At 31.8% G+C, this 25,775-nt stretch overlaps 2 protein-coding genes across 2 annotated transcripts in view; one reads left to right on the top strand and one right to left on the bottom strand.

The window, feature by feature from the left end:
- Positions 1 to 25,775, top strand: part of LOC128250966 (uncharacterized) — a 474,572-nt gene that overhangs the window by 209,939 nt on the left and 238,858 nt on the right. The gene's annotated exons all lie outside the window — the stretch shown is intronic.
- LOC149130896 (uncharacterized) lies at positions 11,593 to 23,552 on the bottom strand. The gene is made up of 2 exons (XM_089343754.1): positions 23,328 to 23,552; positions 11,593 to 15,075 (listed from the first exon to the last, which is right to left on the bottom strand). The coding sequence occupies exon 2, from the start codon at positions 15,050 to 15,052 to the stop codon at positions 13,175 to 13,177; it is 1,878 nt and encodes a 625-aa protein (XP_089199880.1). The 5' UTR covers positions 15,053 to 15,075; positions 23,328 to 23,552; the 3' UTR covers positions 11,593 to 13,174.

The raw sequence follows: 25,775 nt of genomic DNA on the forward strand, positions 1-25,775 counted from the left end.
TAAGCATTTCCCCCGGTGTGCTAACGATTCTGCCAGCTCGCTGCATATAAAAATGGCCAGCAAGCCGCTACACAGAATCGAAGCCTGTACGCCTCAAATTCTGGCTCAGCGCTTTGTATCATTAAGAGGGGAAGAAAGAAAACAGAACATTCATAACCGATATGAGAGAGGCCGATATCACATATGCGTATGTAGAGAAAGTATAGCTATGAGAAACCAGCGACGTCTGCTGCTCAATGGACTCGAATGCACAGGAGGTATTGATTCTGAACTAAGAGGATAATCAGATACAGTGCTACTTCAAGTGATACAGAATATGTACGAAATACTTCCGAAAAGTTAAAGAAAGAGGGCAAGGACAGAATGGGTGATACATAAAGTAAAGAATCGACTCCATGAATGGTTCGATCCGAAATGATAAAGTTGAAAAAAATAAGTAGAGTGACAAAGGAAGTATTAACATCCAAAGGTAAAATATTCACCAGTTAAAAGTGGAAATTGTGTTGTAACACACAAATACTGCAATATTCACCAAGGGAGAAAACTTTCAGGCTGAAATCACGTGATCTGGCAGTTCGAGCGGCGGAGGTAGCTATGATGTGCTTTTATGCACCTTATGACCATGTGAGAGTTTTCTTTCTTGGTATATATTGAATTATTTGTGTATTCCAACGCAACATTCACTTTTACGCGATCCTATGACCGCGAGTCCGCTGCCCTAACCACTGGGCCGAGATACATAGGAGAGTTCTTGTCATCTAAGGTTACTTGTTGTAGCCAGATGCTGGGAAATTTTCTTTTCCAACAGTCTAATCTGTTGAGTGTATACTCTTTACTCTTTTACCTGTTTCAGTCATTTGACTGCGGCCATGCTGGAGAACCGCCTTTAGTCGAGCAAATCGACCCCAGGACTTATTCTTTGTAAGCCTAGTACTTATTCTATCGGTTTATTTTGCCGAAACAGCTAAGTTACGGGAACGTAAACACACCAGCATCGGTTGTCAAGCGATGTTGGGGGGACAAACACAGACACAAACATATACACACACATACATATATATATATATATATATATATATATATATATACGACGGGCTTTTTTTTCAGTTTCCGTCTACCAAATCCACTCACAAGGCTTTGGTCGGCCCGAGGCTATAGTAGAAGACACTTGCCCAAGGTGCGACGCAGTAGGACTGAACCCGGAACCATGTGGTTGGTAAACAAGGTACCTGCCACTCCTGCGCCTATATATACGTACATACATATATATATATATATATATATACACATGCATATATACGACGGGCTTCTTTCAGTTTCCGTCTACCAAATCCACTCACAAGGCTTTGGTCGGCCCGAGGCTATAGTAGAAGACACATGCCAAGGTGCCACGCAGTAGGACTGAACCCGGAACCATGTGGTTGGTAAACAAGGTACCTGCCACTCCTGCGCCTATATATACGTACATACATATATATATATATATATATATATATATACACATGCATATATACGACGGGCTTCTTTCAGTTTCCGTCTACCAAATCCACTCACAAGGCTTTGGTCGGCCCGAGGCTATAGTAGAAGACACATGCCAAGGTGCCACGCAGTGGAACTGAACCCGGTACCATGTGGTTGGTAAGCAAGCTACTTACCACGCAACCACTCCTATAATAATAATAATAATAATAATAATCTTGCTTACCAAAAACTACCATGCTAAGGTTCTTCAAGACGGTTCTGACACTAAATGCAGATTCTGCGTTAAATTTGATGAAACAATAGACCATCTCGTCACGGGATGTCCTGTGCTAACACTAAACGAATAAAAAAAATTACCACGATAAGGTAGCACAGTGTTTACATTGGAAAATATGTAAACACTAGAAAATCAGCACTCTTGCTTACTGGTATGAACATCATCCTGTGCCAGGCGTTGAAGGTAAAAATGTCATTATTCTCTGGGATTTCCAGTCAACACTGACAGAACGATCCAGACTAATCTACCAGACATAGTCATTAAAGACAGGGAAGAAAATACTTCTAGACTAATAGATGTGTTTCCACTGAAAATATATCTGTAAAGGAATTTGACAAATTAGTTAATATAGGGACCAGGAAATTGAAATACAAAAGATGTGGCACCTTAAAACGAGAACTGTTCCTGTTATTGTGGGTGCCCTTGGTATGATAAGAAAGGGATGTCAGAAACATCGAGATAGGATCCCAGGAGAACCATGTCTCAGAGAAATCCAAAAGATTGTGCTGACAAATACTGCCCGTATCCTCAGAAAAATCCTATCAATTTAAATGTACGTGTTGTATTACATAAAGATATTTCGCTACTGCCCCTGCCACTTCCCCTCCTCAAGCTTTTAGTGGCACTGTAACATCTCTTATACTTCACTTGCCCTAGGATGCTGGGTGTGTCTCGGCGAGTGATTGTAACAAACATGCAGATTTAAAGTAAATAATGATAATAATAATAACAACAACAATAGTTTCATATTTTGGCACAACGCCAGCAATCTCGTAGGAGGGGATAAGTCGATTATATCGATCTCAGTGTTCAACTAGTACTTATTTTACCACAAAAGGTTGAAATGGTAAGTCGACCACGTCGGAATTTGAACAAAGAGCGTAAAGACGGACAAAATGGCAGGAAGTATTTTGTCTGGCGTAATTGTTAACGGTGAGCATTTTTATACGAGTTTTTTTTTTTAAAGATGCGACCTATTGTTTAAAGGAAAAAGTCGGGATATTTCTGTTTTTCTCAAACTGTGAATAATAATAATAATAATGATAATAATGATAATAATGATAATAATCGAGTTTAAATATCAATGAAGAATAATGAACAGTAAATAGTGAGAGCTTATACAATATTTTACAATGCATATTATATACATACACGTGTCCTTACAAACATAAAACATTTTCGCTCACCCAGAGTTTCTTTCTCAAAAATACACTTCTTACACATATCAAAGAGAAGCCAAAAACAAGTTGCCTCTTTTTTAAACAAATAATAATAATAATAATGATAATAATAATAATAATAATAATAATAATAATAATAATAATAATAATAAAACAGGAATTAAATAAATACATGGACAAAAATTTGGAATATTTTCCAAGTTTCTCTTCGTCTGCTGCAGCATCAGTATTTTTATGAAGGTAATACGGTATTAGAGTATGAACATAAAATTTATAAATGCGATAATAATAATCATAATAATAATAATAATAATAACAATGATAATAATTTTGTTAACCGTCATGATTTTCGTTAACGTTTTCGTTTCATAAACATTTTTAGCAATCGTAAACAGTTATTTTTAAAATGAACATTTTAAAACATACTTTATATATATTTTGTCTTTTGTTAAGCAACAATATCTTTGTAAACTGTGAACCCTTCTGCTGACCATGAACACGTTTTGTTAACCGTGAATTAACGGTTAACATATTTTTCTTAGCCTTCTCATTGAGGTTTAAAACGTTTTGTAAGCTGTGAACGTTTCCGTTGACCTAGAACATTTCTGTTAATCGTGAGCGTAAATGTGTTAACTTTTCATTATTTGGTAAAAAATAAACAGATTTGTTACCATTAAATTTTTATGTTAACAATTGCACGTTTTTGTTAAGCAACATTTTTCTCACATATGAACAGGTTTTTTTGAACACGGAACATTTCTGTTAAACATAAACATTTTGTTATCAATGAAAATATATTTGAATAATGAGCATCTGCTTTTGATAATGTTGCTAACTGAAAATGCCTGTTAATAATGAAATAGTTATTTAACCATATATACTTTCTGCTAAAATTCAACATATTTTAATAGTTTTGAACATTTCTGTTCAATTATAAAAAATTATTTTTAACCATAAATATTTTTGATAACATGAAAAATCTTTCTTAACCATAAACATTTCTATTAACAATAAAATGTTTTGTTTAACAAAAATATTTCTTCTGAACCAAACAACAGAAACACTTTGTTAGCTATATTTCTTGTGAACAACAAACATTTTTCTTAACCATATAAACACTCTTATTAAAAATAAAAATTACTCGTTCGCCATAAATATTTTTGTGCTAACCAAAAGATTATCGTTAACAATGGAAATGTTTTGTTAGCCATAAATATTTTTGTTAACAATCAAATTGTTTTTTCTTCCCTTGAACATCTCTGTTAACAATATAGAATTTTTGTTAACCATCGACATTTTGTTAACAGTGAATATGTTTTGTTGGTCATTAATATTTTTGTTAATGATAAAAATGTTTTCTAAACCGTAAACCTTTTCCTGTTAGAAGAGAATAGATATTTTTGTAACCATGAAGAATTTTGTCAGCCATGTGCATTTAACATAAATATTGTTAACCTGAAAATGTTTTCTTAAACGCAAACATTTTCTTTAGCGATGAAAATGCTTCGTTAGCCACAAACGTGTGTTATCCATGAAAATGTTTTGTTTACCATAAACAATTTTTGTTCACAGTGAACATTTTTATTAACCACGAATATTTTTTCTTATTTGTGAGTATTTTTATGCCAACCATTATCGATTTTGTTAACCATGGACAATTTGTGTTAACCAGCAATATGTTACGTTATAAACATCTTTTTGCCAACCAAGAACGTATTTTTAACATTGAATATTTTAAAACCATAAGCATTATTGTCAACAATGAACGTTTTCTTAAACTTCGAGCAACTTAGATATGTTATCTAAAATGTTCCTCATATTCTTTTTTAAAAGTAAACTCAAAACCACGAATAATACGGGTATTAATAACAACAACAACAACAACAACAACAATAATAATAATAATAATAATAATAATAATAATAGTAATAATTATAATAAATGTAATATCAATAATAATACTTTCTACGATAGGCACAAAGCCTGAAATTAGTGGGGAGGGGATGAGTCGATTAAATCGACCCTTCTGTTCAACTGGTATTTGATTTATCGACCCCGAACGGAGCGACGGGCGAAATACTGCTAAGCATTTCGTCTAGCGTGCTTACGAACCTGCCAGCTGACGCCTTTAGTTTCAAATTTTTCCACAAGGGCAGCAATTTTAGGGAGGAGATGAGTCGATTACTCATTATTTTATCGACCCCAATAGGATGAAAGACAAAGTCGACCTCGGCGGAAATTGAACTCAGATCGGAGCGACGAGCGAAATACCGCAAAGCATTTCGTCCAGCGTGCTAACGATTCTGCCAGCTCGCCGCCCCCAACAATTATGATAATACTACTAATAATAATAATAATGATGATAATAATAATAATAATAATAATAATAATAATTTAAGGTAGGCACCAGAGCTCACATTTTATGGGAACTGTCTACTCAATTAGATTGGTTCCTAAGACATGACTGTACTTTATTTTGTCAACCCTACTACTTGAGTCTGAAAACTTCGTGGTTAGAGTGTCACTGGTTGGAGTGTCACTGGTTGGAGTGTCGCACTCACGGTCGCAAGATCGCTGTTTCGATTCCCTGACAGGACAGTGCGTTGTGTTCTTGAGGAAAGAACTTCATTTCACCTTGCTCCAACTCACTCATCTGTAATCGAATCACAGGAATAGCTTGGAATCTAACATTGCGAGAGACCGGCGTTCCGTTCGATGGGAAGGCGTTGCAATCTCAGTTATTTATTTATATCAATGGAAACCGATTTAAACTTCAAGGGCCCATTACAAGCCTAAGTCACATCTTTTAAATTTTGTAGTTTCGATTTCTGAACCGAGCGATGTGCCACGTTTTTAAGCAAAGCATTTTATTTTACGTTGCTTCCGTCCACTCAGCTGTAAATGAGTTCAAGAAAATAGCTGCGAAGAGAATTCTACCAAGAACCGGCGTTTCGTACAGAATTCTGTTAATATCAGTCACCTCTTTGCCATGAAAGCCGTATTAAGCTCCGCTCTTATGAGTGCTGGGGTTCATGATAAGAAAGTACTTGATTGGCATTTTTACATTATGTACCCTTAAGAGAACGAAAGGCAAAATCGACCACAGCTAGATTTGATCTTAGGAAGCAAATAATAATCCTTTCTACTATAGGCAGAAGGCCTGAAATTTCGGGGGTGGAGATAAGTCGATTACATTGACCCCGGTGCTCAACTGGTTCCTCGACACCCAAATCATAAAAGGCAAAGTCGACCTCGGCGAAATTTGAACTCAGAATGTAAAACACAGACGAAATGCCGCTAAGCATTTTTCCCCCGGCATGCTAACGATTCGGCCAGGTCACCGCCTTAAATATTTTCCCGGCATTTTCATTTCTTTATATTTTTGTTTCTCTACCGATTTTCTCATCAGCAGAGATGATGATGTTCATTTTGATATGGTTCAAGTGGAATCGATTAACAAATTCATTTACAGTCAATATTCGAATAAATGTGATATTAAATCGAGGAGGAAAGCAGTTAAAATTCGCCATTTTCGTTTCTTCGGAGTGTTGACAAATACCAAGTAGACATTGCTATATTTGGCCTGGATTGGAACTTACAAAGCCATGGAATTTTCTATAAAATAAAGAAAAGTCCACGGATTCATCTTTTAGATTACTTTGGTGCCTTTTATATATACATACATATATACGTACATATATATATATACATACATATATGTATATATATGTATATATATGTATGGATATATATATATATATATATACATATATATATACATACATATATATACATATATGTATGTATATATATATATATGTACGTATATATATATGTATATATATATATGTATATGTATATATATATATATATATATGTATATATATATATGTATATAGATGGATCGATAGATATGTATATATATATATATATATATATATATATATATATATATATATATATATTCATATATGTATGTATGCATACATAAAACATACAGGCACATACGTACATACACACACACACACACATACATAAATGTCGAAAATTGTATATCACTATGTTGGATCATTTATACATTTAAGCAGAGATAAGAAAAAAAAATCATAACCATCATCAACACAACAACCAACACCATCATCATCATCATCATTATTATTATTATTATTATCATTATCTTATATCAGTTTTGTTTCCATTTCTTGCTAAGTGTCTTCCCAACACCTAGGGCAAAGAAAATCACTGTACATATTGGTAGGCCATTAAAATAAACACACTATTATTGCTACTATCCCCTCGTCCTTCGCCTTTGTGGCAAATAAATGAAATCATTATTATTATTAATATTATTATTGTTATTATTATTATTATTATTATTATTATTATTACATCTTATTATTTTACTCTTAATAATTTAATACGGCCTTCGACCATATATTTTTCATTATTACCTGAATATAAGTATGTTATTTTTTATTATTTCTTTGTTGCTGTTTTATTTGGGGTATTCATGCTTCATGTAATTGAAAACCACGTGTACACATGCTTGTAAATATGTGTGTATATGAATATATATATATATATATATATATATATATATATATAGATTTTATATATATATATATATATATATAGATTTTATATATATATATATATATATATAGATTTTATATATATATATATATATATATATATATAGATTTTATATATATATATATATATATATAGATTTTATATATATATATATATATATATATATATAGATTTTATATGTATATATATATATATATATATATAGATTTTATATGTATGTATATATATATATATATATAGATTTTATATGTATGTATATATATATATATATATAGATTTTATATGTATGTATATATATATATATATATAGATTTTATATGTATGTATATATATATATATAGATTTTATATGTATGTATATATATATATATAGATTTTATATATATGTATGTATATATATATATATAGATTTTATATATATGTATGTATATATATATATATAGATTTTATATATATGTATGTATATATATATATATAGATTTTATATATATGTATGTATATATATATATATAGATTTTATATATATGTATGTATATATATATATATAGATTTTATATATATGTATGTATATATATATATATAGATTTTATATATATGTATGTATATATATATATATAGATTTTATATATATGTATGTATATATATATATATATATATAGATTTTATATATATGTATGTATATATATATATATAGAGAGATTTTATATATATGTATGTATATATATATAGAGAGATTTTATATATATGTATGTATATATATATAGAGAGAGATTTTATATATATGTATGTATATATATATATAGAGATTTTATATATATGTATGTATATATATATAGAGAGATTTTATATATATGTATGTATATATATAGAGAGAGATTTTATATATATGTATGTATATATATAGAGAGAGATTTTATATATATGTATGTATATATATAGAGAGAGATTTTATATATATGTATGTATATATATAGAGAGAGATTTTATATATATGTATGTATATATATATAGAGAGAGATTTTATATATATGTATGTATATATATATATATAGATTTTATATATATGTATGTATATATATATATATAGATTTTATATGTATGTATATATATATATAGATTTTATATGTATGTATATATATATATAGATTTTATATATATGTATGTATATATATATATAGATTTTATATATATGTATGTATATATATATATAGATTTTATATATATGTATGTATATATATATATAGATTTTATATATATGTATGTATATATATATATATAGATTTTATATATATGTATGTATATATATATATAGATTTTATATATATGTATGTATATATATATATAGATTTTATATATATGTATGTATATATATATATAGATTTTATATATATGTATGTATATATATATATAGATTTTATATATATGTATGTATATATATATATATAGATTTTATATATATGTATGTATATATATATATAGATTTTATATATATGTATGTATATATATATATATATAGATTTTATATATATGTATGTATATATATATATAGATTTTATATATATGTATGTATATATATATATATAGATTTTATATATATGTATGTATATATATATATAGATTTTATATATATGTATGTATATATATATATAGATTTTATATATATGTATGTATATATATATATATAGATTTTATATATATGTATGTATATATATATATATAGATTTTATATATATGTATGTATATATATATATAGATTTTATATATATGTATGTATATATATATATATAGATTTTATATATATGTATGTATATATATATATAGATTTTATATATATGTATGTATATATATATATAGATTTTATATATATGTATGTATATATATATATAGATTTTATATATATGTATGTATATATATATATAGATTTTATATATATGTATGTATATATATATATAGATTTTATATATATGTATGTATATATATATATAGATTTTATATATATGTATGTATATATATATATAGATTTTATATATATGTATGTATATATATATATAGATTTTATATATATGTATGTATATATATATATAGATTTTATATATATGTATGTATATATATATATAGATTTTATATATATGTATGTATATATATATATAGATTTTATATATATGTATGTATATATATATATAGATTTTATATATATGTATGTATATATATATATAGATTTTATATATATGTATGTATATATATATATAGATTTTATATATATGTATGTATATATATATATAGATTTTATATATATGTATGTATATATATATATATAGATTTTATATATATGTATGTATATATATATATATATAGATTTTATATATATGTATGTATATATATATATATAGATTTTATATATATGTATGTATATATATATATATAGATTTTATATATATGTATGTATATATATATATATAGATTTTATATATATGTATGTATATATATATATATAGATTTTATATATATGTATGTATATATATATATATAGATTTTATATATATGTATGTATATATATATATAGATTTTATATATATGTATGTATATATTTATATAGATTTTATATATATGTATGTATATATATATATAGATTTTATATATATGTATGTATATATATATATATAGATTTTATATATATGTATGTATATATATATATATAGATTTTATATATATGTATGTATATATATATATAGAGATTTTATATATATGTATGTATATATATATATAGAGATTTTATATATATGTATGTATATATATATATATAGATTTTATATATATGTATGTATATATATATATATAGATTTTATATATATGTATGTATATATATATATATAGATTTTATATATATGTATGTATATATATATATATAGATTTTATATATATGTATGTATATATATATATATAGATTTTATATATATGTATGTATATATATATATATAGATTTTATATATATGTATGTATATATATATATAGATTTTATATATATGTATGTATATATATATATAGATTTTATATATATGTATGTATATATTTATATATATGTATGTATATATATATATAGATTTTATATATATGTATGTATGTATATATATATATAGATTTTATATATATGTATGTATATATATAGAGAGATTTTATATATATGTATGTATATATATATATAGATTTTATATATATGTATGTATACATATATATAGATTTTATATATATGTATGTATATATATATAGAGATTTTATATATATGTATGTATATATATAGAGAGATTTTATATATATGTATGTATATATATATATAGAGATTTTATATATATGTATGTATATAGATTTTATATATGTATATATATATATAGAGATTTTATATATGTATATATATAGAGAGAGATTTTATATATATGTATGTATATAGATTTTATATATATATATATATATATGTATGAATATATGTATGAATATGTATGAAAGTTCATAAGAATTACTTACTAGAATTTTTGAAGTGTACAGGTGATTATATAAAAGAAATGTTATGAAATCTCTTATGAGGATGTTACTAACCTTTTTTTAGGGAGAAGTAAGCGTTTTCTTTAAACCTTTTCAAACGCACGTGATATATACTCATATGTAGTACATTACACACACACATATATTATATTATATGACATTATATTACATTATATATATATATATATATATATATATATATATGCACACATACGTCACACATACACATATAGCCAGCTCTTACTTGTGACATTGCGGCAATAATACAGTATTGCCTTCCATTTTTTAAGATGTTCACCTCCGAACTGTCTTTTTTCAGATCACATCTAGATTTTTGTCATATATACATACGTTCAATATTTCCATTTATAAATCATATACGTCTCTGGTAAGCTTTATTTGGGTTTCTCTGTCTTTCGCTCCTTATTCCCTCCCCTTTTTGCTGCCATATCTCCTCCTGTTCATGCCCTTTTATCAATCCCTTCTTGTCACTGATGAAGAAAAAAAAAACAGAAACAATATGCAAATTTAACCTGATTATCATAAAACATTATAATTCTGAGGCGTGCTTGTATGCAGTCACTTTGTACACCTAGAAATAGCAAACATGTTGTGTCTTAAACATATGAAGGATACACTGGAAAATAATGTAGTCCGTTATGGGTCATAAAACGAGATGTTTATGGCTGGATATCTTTTTCTCTGTGTGTGTGTGTGTGTGTGTGTGTGTGTGTGTGTATGTGTGTGTGTGTCTGTGTGTGTCTGTGTGTCTGTGTGTAAGTCTGCTAGACCTGAGGTAACTTGGAAGCTAAACCACAAAAAATAATGAATGTTGGTATGAAGGTTTTTATGACCCAAACTGCTCACTGCGTGAGCGCACGTTCTGCAACCATTAAACTCCCTTACAACATATCGTCCTTGAGCAAATGGTCCGTAGGTCCTTTGTGTGGTATGGGTATTTGAGAGAAATAGCAGCCAAAATCTTTTCAAATTATAATGTATTTGTGTTAATGAAGTGATTCGTTCCACATCGCATTTTGACCTGCATGGAATAGTAACTAACGTGCCCCAAATGGCACGCTAAACCATCCGAGAAGAACCAATTAATTCCATTTCATTTTTATTTTCGATCTGCAAAAAATAGCAGCGATATATATCCCTCACCCTGAATCACACTTTACAGAATCAATTTTATTCGACATAGACTTTTGTCCTTCCAGAAATAGCCGCTAAATCTCCCGCTAATGGCTTCACATATCATATATGATCCAATGAGAGATCAACCGTCTCAACATGACATTTTTGATCTGCATGAAACAGCAGTTAAGTACCGCTCAAATCGCAATGTCTTCGAGTCAACAAAAAGTTCGATTCCTTTAACTTGAGTTTTTGAGTCACTAAAATTCGCAGCCAAATCTGCCAGAAATCACATTTTTGTAGATTGTTGTTTTTTTTTTGATTTTTTTTTTTTCACGTCTTACATCTTACCCTGTAATCCAAAATACATTTTGTCACAAAAAGAAAGAAAAAAAAAAAGTAAAGTCAGGTTTTTTTTCACGGCTGTATCGGCTTTGATCCAAGGTTTGCTGGTTGTTCATCAGGGCAGGCCAGACCAGGGGCTAAAATAACAACAATAACAACAACAAACTAACAAAAAAAAAACAAGTGTAAAGCATACATAGACCACACTGACATAGATCATCATATTATCACTGTAACTATCACCAATCGATATAACATCAAATGTCATCGTCATCAACGTTGTCGTCGTCGTCGTCATCGTCATCATCATCATCATAATAATAATAACTGTTTCCTTGTCATTGCACATTTATCGTTCTTTCGTGTTTTGTTTTTCTTTTTTCTTTTGCTTTTATCTTCTTTACCTTTATATCATTTTTTTATAATCATCATCATCATCGTCATCGTCATTTTCATCATCATCATCTTAATCTTAATCAACGACATTATTATTATTTGTTTTTATTATAATTATTTTTTTAAAATTTAATTTTAGTTTATCATCATCATCATCATTATTATCATTATTAATATTATTATTATTATTATTATTATTATTAGTTTGTCTCCCAGCCCTATGTATTTCATCTGCAACCGCATTTCGTCACAATAACATTTGGAATTGTCATATTTTCAATTTCGAGATCTTCTGTTAGGAAAGCAATTGTAAGGTTTTTGAAAGCAGTTGGGCGACATCTTAAAGGGCGTTTGATGTGCCTTGGTCTCGCCGTCGCCGCTTTGTCCGCTTTCGGCTGTGTTTGCGATGTGGTGTGTCTTTCACAGTTCCTGCCTTTCGCACACGGAGTATGCGCAGGGTTAGAGTTAGTTGCCCTTCGTACTTGTTGTTGCGGTTTAAAATGAATATGGCCATGATGTGGATTTGAAGGGAGTGGGAGCAGCGGAGAAGAAGAAGAAGAAGGAGGAAGGTGGTGGTGTTTGTTGTTGTTGTTGGTGGTGGTGGTGTTGACGTTGTGTTTGTGGTTGTGGTTGTGATTGCTGTGTTGGTAATGCTGTTGTTGTTGTTGCTGTTGGGGGTGGGGGTGCCGATGGTGGTGGAGGTTGTTGTGGTTGTGGTGGGGATGGTGGTGGTGGTGGTGGTGCTGTGGATAATGATGACTGTGCTGATGCTGTTGATGCTGACTCTTGCTTTCTGCATGCTTATTATTATTATTATTATTATTACTGCTACTGCAATTATTATTATCATTTCTAATATTATTATTACTATGATTGTTATTATTAGTACTGCTACTGCTATTACAATCAATAGCATTGCTACCATCTCTATTATTTATTTTACTATTACCACTACTGCGGCTACTACTACTACTGCTATTACTTCTGTTTTCATTAGTGGTTTGCATTCTGTTCTGCACGGTAGTTCGTGAGATAGGTTTTCCTTTTCTGCCGTTAACGGGCGCAGAAGATCCAGGGCAGACTTCGGAGCAATGGCTGCTTACGAAACCGGCGTCCGGCTCCACGACCAGATGTTGTAAGCCTATGCTTCGAAAGGAGATGAAACGTGAAGTCAAACAGCACTGGCGTTCATCACTATCGCCATTATAGGTCGCTCCCTCCGATGATTCGGACGGTGACGAGTGGCGACTATCTTCACTTATAACTTCGAGGTTTTTTTCACCACCGCCACCACCACCACCACCACCACCACCACTGTCAGCGTAGTCGTGTTCCCATTGGTTAAGGTTTCGTTGTCTACCATTTCCTCCGAAACCACCACCGACGCCGCCGCTATTGATGTCTGTGTTGCCACCGTCGCCGCCACCATCTTGTACATCCATATCGTTCATTTTTCCTGATGCTCTTTCTTCATCATCACCACCACTATCATTATCATTGTCATTATCTTCTTCGTCTTCTCCTTCCTCTTCTCTGTTTTCCATTCGCACTGTATAACTCCGACTACCGTTGGCTTTGCTTTTCTCTTCAATTGATTTTACCCTATATACATTATCATAACCATCAACAATATCTTCTTCTTCATCAAACGTATCATTAAGTTCAGCTGGCAATGTGATGTCCCGTCGGTTCCTTTTGCGGAAGGGATGCTTCAGATTTTCGCGTGTATTGATCACTATCATGGGAGAACGTTTACCATTAGGAATCAATGCACGCATTTTCTTTGGTTTATTCGATTTTCTGCGTTTCGGCAAAATCAAACGTACTTTTCTATTGCACTTTTCACATTCCACATGTAACTTAATTGGTTCGTGTTTCAGTTTTTTCAACAAGTAAAACGGCAAATTAATTTCTTGCCAACCTTTTTGTTTTATTCTTAATCGTACTGTCGCAAATTCGAAGAAGGTGCCATCTTGGTTTTTCTCACATACATGCAAAATGATCCGACGTTTCCGCCTTTTTCCTTTAGTCTTTATATACACTTTCAGGACGGCGCTGATTAATATTTCGTTCGAAAATCTTCCAGAACTAAGTCGAAATTCCATAATGCCTTTCTCATTGGAATTTCCTGCAAAAAAAAAAAAGAAAATTATATATGTATATAAATATATATATATATATATATATATATATATATATATATATATATAGCAATAAGAAAATGGAGGAGAATATGCGGTATCCATCGACTTGCAGACAGTGTATTCCATTGAATTTATTTATTTATTTTGTAACTAAAATGACAAAAACCACAATATACAGATGCTTATGACATACCATGTTATATTAACAATTAAGTTTACAAATATAAAGTACATTTAGCAATTGAAGAATATACAGAAACTTACAGCTGTTTCGGCCTAGCGTTGGTATATGCAGATATACAAATTATATTTACATATTTGCTATTTAAAACTGATTGTAGAAGATAGAATACAGGAAAAGACACGTACATGCATAGATACATACATAATGATGGCTGTTTCTTTGTGCTCAAAGATTACGAGGATTAATAACAAGCAAACACGTGGTTATGTAAACCGTTCATCAAAGCTGCAAGCGCTTTTCTTACTGCAGGGGATTAGTAAATTTAAAGTGATATTCAGCCCGTGCGGTGCGATCTCAGGCATTACGCTTAGAAGTCTAACCGTAATGGCTAAGCAGACAATTTGGATATAAATAAGATGGGCCAGCTCCGATGTGAATTGCCTTTCCGGGCTGGAATGCTCCAAGCACTCTATATACATACCTTACATACATAGTCATACATACATACATACATGTTCTCTATGTGGCCCGTGTGTTTTTTGTCCATGTTTTTTTTTGCAACGTCATGTACCCAGATATGCATCTATATATACATGTAGATGAATGTATGTACATACATGTACATATATATGCATATACTCATATATAATATATATATATATATATATATATGTATATATATATATATATATGTATGTATGTATGTATGTATGGGCCAAAACTGACTACATTAAGCCGGGACCACGGATAACAATACTGCTGTGTTGGAGATGCTGCTGCTGTTACTACTACTACAACTTCAGTATATCAGGGAATGGTAAATTTAAAATTTGCACAAAGAATATAACAAAAATTGCTCACTGAATCTGCATGAGCGCGGATGTGTGTGTGGGTGGGAGTGTAAATACACACACACACACACACACACATATATATATATATGCTTATGTATGTATATATGTACGTATGTATGTATGTATGTTAATTGCGCATACATACGTACGTATTCGTATACACAGAATTGCTCACTGGAATACACGCGCTTATAAGATGGATGGGTTGACGTTTATATAAGTTCTGTAATGACAGAATGAGATCGACTGAGACAGAGAGAAAGTATGAGAGAGAAGGAGTGAGCAAAAGAGAAGGACTCGTAGGCAGAGGGAGAGAGAAAGAGGGAGAGAGGGGGGGGGAAATAAATGAAAGAGAGGTAAATACTAAGATGAACCGTGAGAAATAAGAACGAAGAGAGGTTATGTGAATAAGGAGAATGGGAATTAAGGACCCTTAAATATATAATACACACACACACACACACACACGTGTGTGTGTGTGTGTGCATATATCTATCCAATATGGCGTTGATCTTAAGGGTGATAGCTCATGAGGTAGCGTTTTATTGAGCTCATGATAATAAAGTCATTGGTTAGGTTGCTGGGGCGGGTTATAAGTTTTGGCCCTGAACAAAGCGTGGCTCTTTATTTCACATTGCTCTCGTCTGCTCAAGCTGAAAATTAGTACCAACAAGATCAATGCAATTGTCACTCTGTCTCTCCCTCTCTCTCCCCCCTCCCCCTCTCTCCCCTCTCTCTTTCCTCTCTCTCTCTCCCCTCTCTCTTTTCTCTCTCTCTCTCTCTCTCTCTCTCTCTCTTTCTCTTTCTCCTTCTCTGTAACTGTCACTTTGTGTTCGCTGCCATCTACGCTTTGCCTCAAAGTCTATACAGGAGACGCGTGGCTGAGAGGTTAGGGTTTTTCGGCTCACAATCGTGGGGTCGTGAGTTCGATACCTGTTGGTGCATTGTGTCCTTGAGCAACACATTTCCTCACGGTGCTTCAGTCCAGTCGATTGACAGTTATGAGTTGTACCTGTAAATTCAAAGGGCCAGCCTTGTCGCATTCTGTGTCACAACGAATCTCCCTGAGAGCTTTGTTAAGGGTATGCTTATCTGTGGAATACCCAGCCACTCGCGCGTTATTTTCACGAGCAAGTTGTTTCCGTTAACTGGATCACCTGGAACCGTCGTCGTAACCGACGGAGTACCGGTGTTAATATAGGAGACCCGTGGTGAAGCGTCACGCTTGCCCTCCTCCCAGTAATTCTGCTGGGTCGAAGGTTTGAAGAGCAAAATGATGCCAATGATCACATTGAAAACGTTAACAAAAATTATTTACCCTCCCGAGCCAGATACGCTCGCGAGTGACGGCTATGCTTAAATTATTATTATTATTATTGTTTCCTTTTTTTTTTACTTTTAACTTTTTCGTTATCACATCTGTGTCGAAATACACCTCCTCAGTTCAATTTTGAAATAAAGAATTTAGTAAAATATCTTTGTCATTATTAAACGTATTTGAAATATAAACTGATTTCAAATTTTGGCACAAAGCCAGTAAGTTTGGGGAAGTGGACCGAGTCGATTACATCGATCCCTGTGTTTAACTGGGACGTATTTTATCGACCCCGAAAGGATGATAGACAAAGTTGACTTTGATAGCATTTGAACTCAGAAAGTAAGGATGGATGAAACACCGCTAGGCATTTTACCCTGCGTATTAACAATTCTCCCAGTTTACAGCCTTGTTTGGAATATAAATTAACATGAAACTTTGATGGTAGGGCTTAACTTAAGATCTCTTTAAAACAGAAAGTTTGTCATAGAACCAAAAAGTCTCTGCTTGATTGGTATCAAAATACTTAACAATTATTTTTACCATATTTCTTTTCGAATGCGCTTCATTTATTTCAATTAATTTTGAAAATAATGAAATATTTAATAAAACAACTTTGTCGTTATTCCACAGCAGTAAGGCGGCAAGCTTGCAGAATTGTTAGCATGCCGGGTGAAAGGTTTGGCGGCATTTCGTCCGTCTTCACGTTCTGAGTTTAAATTCTGCCGTGGTCGACTTTGTGGAGGCGCGTGGCTTAGTGGTTAGAGTATCATGATCGCAAGATTGTGGTTTCGATTCCTGGACCGGGCGACGCGTTGTGTTCTTGAGCAAAACACTTCATTTCACGTTGCTCCAGTCCACTCAGATGGCAAAAATGAGTAACGCTGCGATTGACTGGTGTCCCATCTAGCTGGGGAACACATACGCCATTGAAACCGGGAAACCGGGCCCATGAGCTTGGCTAAGCTTGAAAAGGGCGCATTTATTTATTTTATCGTGGTCGACTTTGCTGCCCTTGTGCTAAACTTTGAAATCATTATTTCACAGGAATTTGGGACACAAATTTATAATCGAATTTCAGAAAAACCTTTTAATTCAGATCATTTTAAAACTCTAAGTTTGTGCTGTAGACCCATGGACGATCTCGGCCGGGTTGGTATTAAAGGGGATTAAAGGCAGTTAAGAAATGATTTCAGAAAACGATAAAGCGAGAGAATGAGTGAGAGAGAGTGAGAGAGAGAGAGGGGGGAGAGTGAGTAGAAGACAGATTAGTGTTTGCCCTAACATAAAGGGTGGAGGTGCAATGACCCAGTCGTTAGAGCAGCGGACTCGCGGTCAAAGGATCGCGGTTTCGATTCCCAGACCGGGCGTTGTGAGTGTTTATTGAGCGAAAACACCTAAAAGCTCCATGAGGCTCCGGCAGGGGATGGTGGCGAACCCTGTTGTACTCTTTCACCACAACTTTCTCTCACTCTTTCTTCCTGTTTCTGTTGTGCCTGTAATTCAAAGGGCCAGCCTTGTCACACTGTGTCACGCTGAATGTCCCCGAGAACTACGTTAAGGGTACACGTGTCTGTGGAGTGCTCAGCCACTTGCACGTTAATTTCACGAGCAGGCTGTTCCGTTTATTTGGATCAACTGGAACTCTCGACGTCGTAAACGACGGAGTGCCAACAACAACAACAACAACATAAAGGAAAATGTAGAAACCCCAGAGATGATCGAACTCAAGGAATCTTTGAGAATGTAGGGCAGTGATATCTATAAAACACATATAATATCGACTAGGTCAAACACCCCACCGCACCAGCATCTATCTACGCCTCCATTTTTCTGCCTCTTATTCTCCCAATTTCTCAACACCTTTGGATCAATTAATCATTTCACACACATTCACTTTCACTCTTTCTCTCTCTCTCTCTCTCTCTCTCTCTCTCTCTCTCTCTCTCTCTCCCCTCTCTCTTTCTCTTTGTCGTTCTCGCTCTCTCTGTCTCTCTCTGTCTCTCTCCCTCACACAAACATACACACACTCTCATAGTAACGAACACGTACATTATATATATATGTATATATGTATATATATATATATATATGTGTGTGTGTGTGCGTATGTATGTGCATGAGTGCGCACGTGTATACATATACAAGAATATATACACACATACATATATAGACATATCTATGTGTGTGTGTATTTATATATATACATATCTATGTGCATATATGTATATATGCATACACATATATATACATACATACATATATATATATATATATATATATATATATATATATATATATATATATACCCGTGTAGATACACATATGTGCATATACATAGATATATGGACATTTATGTATATATACACATATGTGCGTGTGTGTATGTATGTATGTGTGTGTGTGTATTATATATTTAATTTTTTCAAGAGCGTCTGCCACAACTTCCGGCACAAATATAATTGAAGATGTTAAGAAGATGCACTAAGTGACACGAATAAAGTGCAACACGTCACATCGAGTTTTTATCTGTCACTAAATGGCGGGAAATTGATAAAGTTCCTCACTTTCCCCTCTCCCACTCTCTCTCTCTCTCTCTCTGTCTCTGTCATTTCTATCTCTCTCACACTTTTTCTCAGTCTCTCTCTATCCAGCTGTCTTCCTCTCGCAACGAAACAACGGTAAGCTGCTCCTTGATTGGCATATGTATATGAACCTACGTATGTGTATATAAATTTGCATATGTATACGTGTGAGTTTCTGTGTGTGTTTGTGTGTGTTTATATATATATATATATATATATATATATATATACATACATACATACATACATATGTATGTATATGTATATATGCGAGTATGCATACATATACATATCTACGTTTATATATATATGCATATATATTTATTCATATATATATATATATATATATATATATGTATATACGTTTATATATGTATATGTATACATTTGTATGTATGTATGTATGTATTAAAACATATATCTACGTATATATATGCATGTATACACCTATATATATATATATATATATATATATATATATATATATAGAGTCATACCCGCTCGTTAGTGTAAATATATGCGCACATATCTATATCAATAAGTGTGTGTGTGTGTGTGTGTGCGTGTGTGTGTGTGTTTGCAAACGTATTGAGTGCGTATGTATTTGTAACTATGTATCATAATATATAAAGTCATAGAATGATATATATATATATATATATATATATATATATATATATATATATGCTAACTACACGATGATATTTGTGTGTATGTGCCTGTGTGTTTAAGAAGCGATGACGTTTTAAAATCGCCCGAGGAAATCGGTGTATGGTACCTGTTGTAAGACGCATAGCTGTGTTGGTCTTAACACAAACAACGCAACTTTGACCGTCCCATTTACAATATTTCACCTAATATCTAGAGTTACACTTAATACCGGGGAATTATACATACATACATATATACATACACGCATATATATATATATATATATATATATATATATATATATATATATATATAAGAATAAAATGATTGCACTCTTTTAAATCCTAGCCAGGCTAATGGGCCCGGTTTCCCGGTTTCCATGGCGTAAGTGTTCCCCAGCTGGATGGGACGCCAGTCCATCGCAGCGTTACTCATTTTTGCCATCTGAGTGGACTGGAGCAACGTGAAATGAAGTGTTTTGCTCAAGAACACAACGCGTCGCCCGGTCCAGGAATCGAAACCACAATCTTACGATCATGGTGCTGACACCTGAACCACTGGGCCACGCGCCTCCACACACACACACACACACACACACACACACACACACACACACACACATATAAATGCGTTGGCGCTTATCAAACCCCAGTCACCCTGTTGATTCTTGTAAACATTAATAAAATATATATATATATATATGTATATATATATATATATATATATGTATATATATATATATATATATATATATATGTATATATATACTATTTATGTTCTATTTTTCTTCCTTGTAATCACCGTGCCCATATGTGTGTGTGTGTGTGTGTGTGTGTGTGTGTAAATATTCACGTACATATATATGTGCTGTTAAGGAACTCGCTTTGCAACCAAGTGGTTTCGTGTTCAGTCCTATTGCAGTTTACCTCCCGATTCGAAGAATGGTTCGTAAGTGAATTTGGCAAGCAGAAACTGTATGGAAGCTCGAGGCAGTTACAAGTGTGTGTGTGTTTGTGTGTACGTGCGTGCGTATGTGGTCGATCAAGTAAGTGCGTGCGTGTGTACCCCTGAGTGTGGTTACGTCGGTATGTCCTTGTGCCTGTCGTTGTGCCTCACTCCATCCCCGTTTGTAAACCGAAGTCAGTTGTTTTACATTCTCCTTATTATTATACAAAGCATTTCCTTACCAATCTCGCAATCCAATGACAGGACATGTAAAAGATGAAAGATAACATCGTCCTATATACGACTGCCACGTTCTGTTGACATATAAACATTACTATCCGGTTCTTTTACTGCAGATCACACTCTTTACGAGATCAGTAAATGTGTGCCGCTTAGAAAATACATAGTATTTGCAAGTGAAGAGAGCTTTTGTCACTAGCCTGTTGTTAACTCACACCGAGGAAGGATAACATTCAGAAACCTAGGTCTGTGAGTATCGCGTAAGGCTAGACATAGGAGCGATGACCTCTCTTGCAAATGCTATTAGGACACGAGTGTGTGTCGATAGCAGCTGGAAAAGATGTTTTCCTGGGACTATAACAACAGTAACATCGTCCTGCTACGTACTGTTTGGCCTATATATATATATATATATATATATATAGTTTTAGGGAAAATAACCAATTTTCAAGAACTCATCGATGAAAATCCACTATCACATATAGAAAAAATAATAATTAAAAGCACAATAAATGAGTATAATATAAAGTAAAGTAAATATCATAAGATAAATATAATAAAAAGATTACACGTGTTTCATAACCAATTTTCAAATAGAAAAGAAATTTAAATCGATTAAAATCAATTGAAATTATCTAAAATAAGTTCTATTCAAAAATATAGCTACTCGTCAGATCGTAAGTAGAACAATAATTAGATATATATCTCAACCAACAATAAGTACCAAATGAATTAATATGATATACTTATTATATAAAGATAGAAAAATTATTTAAAAAATATCATAATATCAAAATAATAACCATTCAATAATCATCCCTTCATCCATAATAATAACATGTATATTATATACAAAAAACATCTTACCTAAATTATCATTGTTTTAAATTATCATTGTTTTAAATACAAGTTGAACGAAGTTTAAGTTTAAAATAATAATGAAGATAAAATTAGTACATATTTAACCGGTGTAATAGTTAAAGCTATACTATTTAAAGCTAAAGACGTTTATTTAATTATGATTAAAGATCAATTGAATAATAGAAAAATACAAGATTATTTATTTCTACAAACGTAATAATAAAAAATATGAATGAAAAAATTATGAATGGAAAAAATTATGAATGAAAAAATTAGGAAAGAAAAAATTATTAAGAATAAAAGGTTAAACTTTATATATATATACAAAGTTTTGATTTAAAAAAAACTTTAACGATATTATAAACTATAAAGATTAATAATTAATCAAATAATATTAATCAAAAATAATCGAAAATATATCAACACTATTCCAATCGAAGTTCTAATATTATGTTGAAATGAAACTATAACTCCTAAATAATATAGTGTTAAATAAGTTATCTATTAAAATAATCTATAAAGAACCAAATGAATAGTATAAAAACAAGAATACATATTATTTTCAAATAGTAGAAAATCTTTAGCAAAGTGAAAACAGTACTTATCCAAATTTTTCCGTAATTCAAACTGAAAAACTAAGACGTTATCTAATAGCTATAGCGTTTTAAGCAAGAGTTCGCGCGAAAATACTACGTTAAAAAAGAACGTTAAAATAGAGAATAGAATACGAAAGCATGAATGAAATAATAATACTTAAATAAATGAATGAAAAATTTAAAATTTATATAACTAACAACATAAAAAGAACAAAAAACTATAGTTATCTTATAAATCATATTAATAAATATTAAATTCTAATATATAATAAATAAATAAAAATATTAATAGTCGTAAATTAAATAATATTATGAAATAAACTAAAATACTACTATTGATTTAGTCTTATCAAAATCGTCGTGTCATTGTAATATAAAACCTTAAACTTACTAAAAAAATTAACCTACCAATAAAAACAAAATATAGCTACTAGAATAATTAAATAGATACCCCAACACACATCCTAATACATACATACATATATACATACATACATACACATATACATATATATATATATATATATATATATACATATATATATACATATACACATATACACATACATACATACATATATACATACATACATACACACACATATACATACATACACACATATATATATACACTTACATGCATATACAAATATACATACAAATATACAAAATAATATACGTATATACACACAACATACACACACATATATATATATACACATATATATATACATATATATATATATATATATATATATATATATATATATATATATATATATAAGGGCATTACTATATAATAATGCCTCACGCTATGAGGGACTGCTAAGGTCAAACTACCATAATAAACACATTTTTACCGAACGCGAGGAAATGCAACTCTCAAAAATTGGCCTCTTAAAAACAGACTGAACTATATATCTAATCGATTTCACAGTTATTACAATATGTAACTTCTGATCATCAGTAGAGTATGGTCAAAATACATAAAAATAAACAAAAGATTCAACATACCAAAACGAACACCCCATGTATCCGGCATCGTACATAGAAGATTGTTTATCTCTATATATCTATGTAAAAGGCGGGCTTTTTTTGAATTGCATTTCGGTATACGTGTTTTTTTTTTTTCGGAATAAAATTCAGCACTGAATATATTCCGGTTATATATTTAATTAATTCAATAATAGGATAAGATCTTTTACAAGAACTTATCAAGTAGCTAGCGTGAAAAAACCTCATAAGGGAAAAAAATCCATCATTTATTCCCTAGAATATATTTATATTGAATTAATTAAATATATAACCGGAATATATTCAGTGCTGAATATATTCTTTTACATTATAAAAGAGGAGCGGACCTCCGTCTGTCACAATATCTATTCGAGGGAGGGGAAAAAGGAGAGAATCAAAATATATATCACAATGTATTTTTAGGATAGAAGAAAAAGTTGTTGCTGAGGGGGAGAGAGAGAGAGAGAGAGAGAGAGAGAGAGAGAGAGAGAGAGAGAGAGAGAGAGAGAGAGAGTGCCTTTCCTCCTTTCTGGCCCGATGAAATAAGAACCCGTACACCTCTGGGATTAATGTAATCTACTTGCTCCCGCCACCGCCCAAATTCCAGGCCCTGGGCCTTGCATTTAGTAGCACTGTTGTTGGCACTCCGTCGCTTACGACGTCGAGGGTTCCAGTTGATCCGATCAACGGAACAGCCTGCTCGTGAAATTAACGTGCAAGTGGCTGAGCACTCCACAGACACGTGTACCCTTAACGTAGTTCTCGGGGGATATTCAGCATGACACAGAGTGTGACAAGGCTGACCCTTTGAATTACAGGCACAACAGAAACAGGAAGTAAGAGTGAGAGAAAGTTGTGGTGGAAGAGTACAGCAGGGTTCGCCACCATCCCCTGCCGGAGCCTCGTGGAGCTTTAGGTGTTTTCGGTCAATAAACACTCACAACGTCCGGTCTGGGAATCGAAACCGCGATCCTATGACCGCGAGTCCGCTGTCCTAACCACTGGGCCATTGCGCCTCCACACTTAGTAGCACTATACAAAGATGAAATCACTTGGGTTTCGTGACGTGAATGAATATGCGGAATGGGGGTTAGATTTTGTGTGTGTGTGTGTGTGTGTGTGTGTGTGTGTGTGCGTGTGCGTGTACACTTGTTTCGACTTCACGTAATGGTTGCGAACCAGTTTCAGCTTTGTAAAGCGATGTGTTGTTTGTTTCCAGTGTTCCGTGAGAAATTTGGTTGGAATTGGAGAAATATTATTTTGCTTGGTAAAAAGGTGACAGTTGCTGAAAGGACGGGCATCAAGCTGTAGAAGAATATCTGCCTGGACAAAATTCCCTCCAGCCCATGCAAGCATGGTAACGTTGGGCATTAAATTGACGAGGAGGAGGAGGAAGGACAGGAGGAGGAGGAAGATGGCGATGATGATGGTGATGATGG

Source organism: Octopus bimaculoides, chromosome 27 (genome assembly GCF_046866305.1).
Source record: "Octopus bimaculoides isolate indiv1 chromosome 27, ASM4686630v1, whole genome shotgun sequence".
Lineage (NCBI taxonomy): Eukaryota > Metazoa > Mollusca > Cephalopoda > Octopoda > Octopodidae > Octopus > Octopus bimaculoides.